Genomic DNA, 4225 nt, shown 5'->3' on the forward strand with positions numbered 1-4225 from the left:
GGGTGGTATTCATAGTCCGTTTATTTTAAGGTATTCATAGTCGATTCTTATTTCAAGTCCATCTTAAGTAATGTCTTAAGACTGTACTTAAGATGGTTTTAAATATAAGATTCGATTCTGGCCGGTATTCATAGTCGAGTTTTATTTCAAGACCGTCTTAAGTAATGTCTTAAGACGTTAATGCAGCCTTCTAATTGGTTCGTGACTTCTTAAGACCGTATTTAAGATGGATTTCGATCCATTAGATTGACAAAACTATAAGATGTCTTGTAACAAAACTTATTACAAGCGCCGACAGATTAATTGTTCATCTTTGTTTATCTAACGGATCGAAATTCGTGGATATAGCGAAGAATACAATCAAAAAATCGTGGATATTACCGGATCATGGATATTGGCATAGTTCATTGTCCACTTTGTGGACATAGAGGCGCTTTAAAATAAAGTAATAGCTAAATCACAGTACATTATTTTGTATCTTCATAACAGATTTCCTAACCTGAGTTATTTTGACGTGGGACAAAATTTTAAATTAAAACGTGTGAAATGAATATATTTTCATCAAGATTCGCAAAGAAGTACTCTAAATAATTATTATCGAGAACAGACTACTACATACAATATTAACGCATTTCGTGAAGCACGTAGATATTTCTTTCTTTAAAGAAAAAAAATGGATATTGCCAATCCTACTCCTCAAGATCTACAAGCAAAATTATACTTCCTGATGGAACAGTTGCAACATATGGCTGGAGAATTACCGCCAAAATATCAAATGCGATTGCCCTACGAATTATTGTCTGGTTTAGCAAACTCACTGTTAAATGATACCATTTTTGAGATAGTAAAAGGTTTGATGGAGATACAGCATGTCACTGAGAAGCATCTCTTCCAACAACGACTCCAGCTTTTGAATCAACAGAAAATTGAGTGTCAAGAAGCATTATCAGCAACAGTAGTAGATGATAAATTGAATTCAATAAAAGCCGCACTGTTCAAGAAACACAAAGAGGAGTTAAAGGAAATGGATATGAAATTGGTATTGCAATTAGATCAAAAAGTAGCTGATCAGCAAAGTATATTGGAAAAGGCTGGAGTACCAGGATTTTATGTAACAAATAATCCAGTGGAGATTCAAGTGCAAATGAGGCTATGCGACTTTATAATCAGACTCAGCAAGATGGATATACCAGCTTAATATGAATATAAAATTCTATCATATATTTTTGTTTATATCTAATCATACTTATCACTTATATATAATAATTACATCATTTTATTATAATTATATAATAATTATTTATTGATTATTAATCATTAAAATTCTAAAGGTTAATTTTTGAAGATTGCAAAGATTTATTTTAATATTTTATTGTAATCAAGATTGTTGTTTGTACAATGCAATTTCATCTTATCAAAAAATATTATCACAAATTTACATCTGTTAATTGAACTGTAATGGATTTCAACGTACATACATCTTTTCAAAATAGAAAAATATTTCATACATATTATACATGGAATTATCAGAGAGAAAAATTAAACTTCTAACAAGAGACACCAGTACCAAAAAAATAAATGGTAGATATTACATATATTTGCAATTATATATTGCATAATGTTAAAAATATGATCATACTTACAAAATAATGTAATAAAATCTTTTTAACAAAATAATTTTTTTTAAGTATAATTTTCTTTCATCAATTTTTTTTTCTTTTATCTAATTGTATATACACACTGTTTATAAAATAACTGTTCTGAAATAATTATTTTATCAGCCATTCAATTACATTTGTGTTGTAAATAGAAAGTTTTCAGAATGTACTAAATATGAATCGAATAATTAGAAATAAAATTATTTTAGATAGGTAAGTTATTTTCACTTAGATTATCTTTGATATAATATATAGTCTTTTCAATTTTTAAAAATAATATATACAAGAAAAAAAATGAGATGTTTCATCAGCAACATAGTAATTTTGTATATGGTGTTGTATATATACTAAATAGCATATATATATTAAATTATACCAAATACTAAATATACTAAAATTTATGCTAAATTTAGTATATATTAAATATTTAGTATATACTATTTAATATATTAACTATATACAAAATTATTCAGAAGATCAATATTAAGAGAAGTGATAATATTGAATATGATAAAGAAAAAAGTTCATACATGATCCATCCTGTATTACTATTTATCCAAATGTTGGTTGTGTGGATGAAGCATGATCAGTGACTGGTTTAGCGGATCGAAGGGAATCAGTCTCGTTCGTTTCTGAGAAACATATACGATAAACATCATTGAACATCGAGACAAAATGCACTTCCAGGCCATCTGTGATGTATTTAGGTAGATCGTTGAAATCTTTCTTGTTCTCCTCAGGTAAAATTATGCACTTAACATCGACTCGCTTCGCCTAATAAAATATAGTTCATTAATTTTATACTTTGAAATTATATACATATAAAACAAAGCGATTATTTCATGAGTATATAAATAATTGTTTCAAAAAACTATGATAAATAAATATTAATGCAAATGTATGGTTCGATGAAAAATAATTTAGTAAAACTAATATATTATAAGCTATTAAAATACATATTATATACATTATTTAATAAGAGATTTATTTAAAGTTTTATTTATTTAAAATAAGAGATATTTATTTAAATTTATTTAAATTAGAGTAATTGGATTTAATAAACAAAATTATGTTTATACTTACTGCAATTACTTTCTCTTTGATACCGCCAACAGGAAGAACCTTGCCCATAAGACTCAATTCGCCTGTCATTGCTACATCTTGCCTGATAGCTCGATTTTTAGCTAAGGATAACAATGCAGTAGCAATTGTCATACCTGCACTAGGGCCATCTTTTGGGGTTGCACCTTCAGGCACATGTATATGCAAATGAGAGTCATATAGAAATGTATTCGAAGGATCCTCCTGTTTTAAGTAATTCCTTGCTACAGTCATTGCGATATGTATAGACTCCTTCATTACATCACCTAGATGACCAGTGACTTCGAATGTACCCTCAGCCTTTTTACTGCCCGAAGGTTTTCTGATAGTACTTTCGATGAATAACGTAGACCCGCCCATGGCAGTCCACGCCAATCCCATCACAACTCCGGGAGGTGTTGTTTCATACATCCTGTCATGCGTGAACACAGGCTTGCCCACAAAGTCTTGCAAGTTATCCATAGTGATGTCAATTTTGTCGGCTTCTTTCTTGACAACTTTAAATGCTACTTTCCTATGCACCTTCTCTATATGTTTCTGTAGACTTCTCACTCCTGATTCTCGGCAATAAGATTTAATTAACGCCGTGAGCGCATTGTCTTGTATACTAATTTGTTCTTTGCTGAGACCACATTCAGTTCTAGCTTGTGGAACTAAGTACTGTTTCGCGATAGCGAGCTTTTCTTCAGCAACGTAACCGGACATGTCTATCATTTCCATACGATCTCTTAGGGGTTCCGGAATAGTATCTATTACATTTGCCGTGCAAATGAATAGTACTTTCGATAAATCTACTGAAACATCTAAATAGTGATCCAGAAAGTTCGCATTTTGTTCTGGATCGAGTATTTCGAGAAGAGCAGATGCTGGATCTCCTTGGTGTCCTCTGAACATAATATTATAAATGATGTAGAGAAAGAGAGAGAGAGAGAGAGAGAGCTCATTTACCAAAAATGCCAAATTATAAATACCAAATAATTTTAAATGGTTCAAATATTCTCTAAATGTATTCAAATATATTGGAGATATTTTTTATCTTAAGAAAATATTTATCTACTTCTTTATATGTTTACACAAATTACATACTTGCCAATCTTGTCGACTTCATCTATCAAAATCAATGGATTCTCAGTTTTGGTCTTTTTCAAACATTGAATGACTTTTCCTGGCATGGCTCCCACATATGTTCTCCTGTGTCCTTTGATCTCTGCCACATCCGTCATTCCGCCGACACTAAATCTAAAATATTCTCTATTCAAAGCACGAGCAATTGATTTAGCTATCGAAGTCTTGCCAACCCCGGGAGGCCCATAGAAACATAATATTTTTCCTTGAGTACTGCCCTTTAGTTGACTAACAGCAATAAATTCTGTAATAATGAAAAACAAAATGTTCAATAAAAAAATTATACTTAAATAATACATAAGCAGATATATATATATATATATATATATATATATATATAA

The 4225-nt window shown here is 30.2% G+C and overlaps 2 protein-coding genes across 2 annotated transcripts in view; one reads left to right on the forward strand and one right to left on the reverse strand.

Annotated features, from left to right (window-relative positions):
• The first annotated feature begins 673 nt into the window (after positions 1 to 673).
• LOC105624545 (gonadal protein gdl) lies at positions 674 to 1330 on the forward strand. Its single transcript, XM_012205909.1, has one exon. It carries the CDS (start codon positions 674 to 676, stop codon positions 1196 to 1198), a length of 525 nt encoding a protein of 174 aa, XP_012061299.1. The 3' UTR covers positions 1199 to 1330.
• Positions 1331 to 2210: 880 nt separating this feature from the next.
• LOC105624556 (lon protease homolog, mitochondrial) overlaps positions 2211 to 4225 on the reverse strand; it is a 5788-nt gene continuing 3773 nt past the window's right edge. Inside the window, exons 8-10 of the mRNA XM_012205920.1 lie at positions 3846 to 4128; positions 2742 to 3645; positions 2211 to 2432 (exon numbers count right to left, since the gene is read on the reverse strand). Of these exons, the coding sequence (XP_012061310.1) occupies positions 2211 to 2432; positions 2742 to 3645; positions 3846 to 4128 (1409 nt within the window). The remainder of the gene's footprint in view (positions 2433 to 2741; positions 3646 to 3845; positions 4129 to 4225) is intronic.

This window comes from Atta cephalotes (assembly GCF_000143395.1).
Source record: "Atta cephalotes unplaced genomic scaffold scaffold00003, whole genome shotgun sequence".
Taxonomy (NCBI): Eukaryota; Metazoa; Arthropoda; class Insecta; order Hymenoptera; family Formicidae; genus Atta; species Atta cephalotes.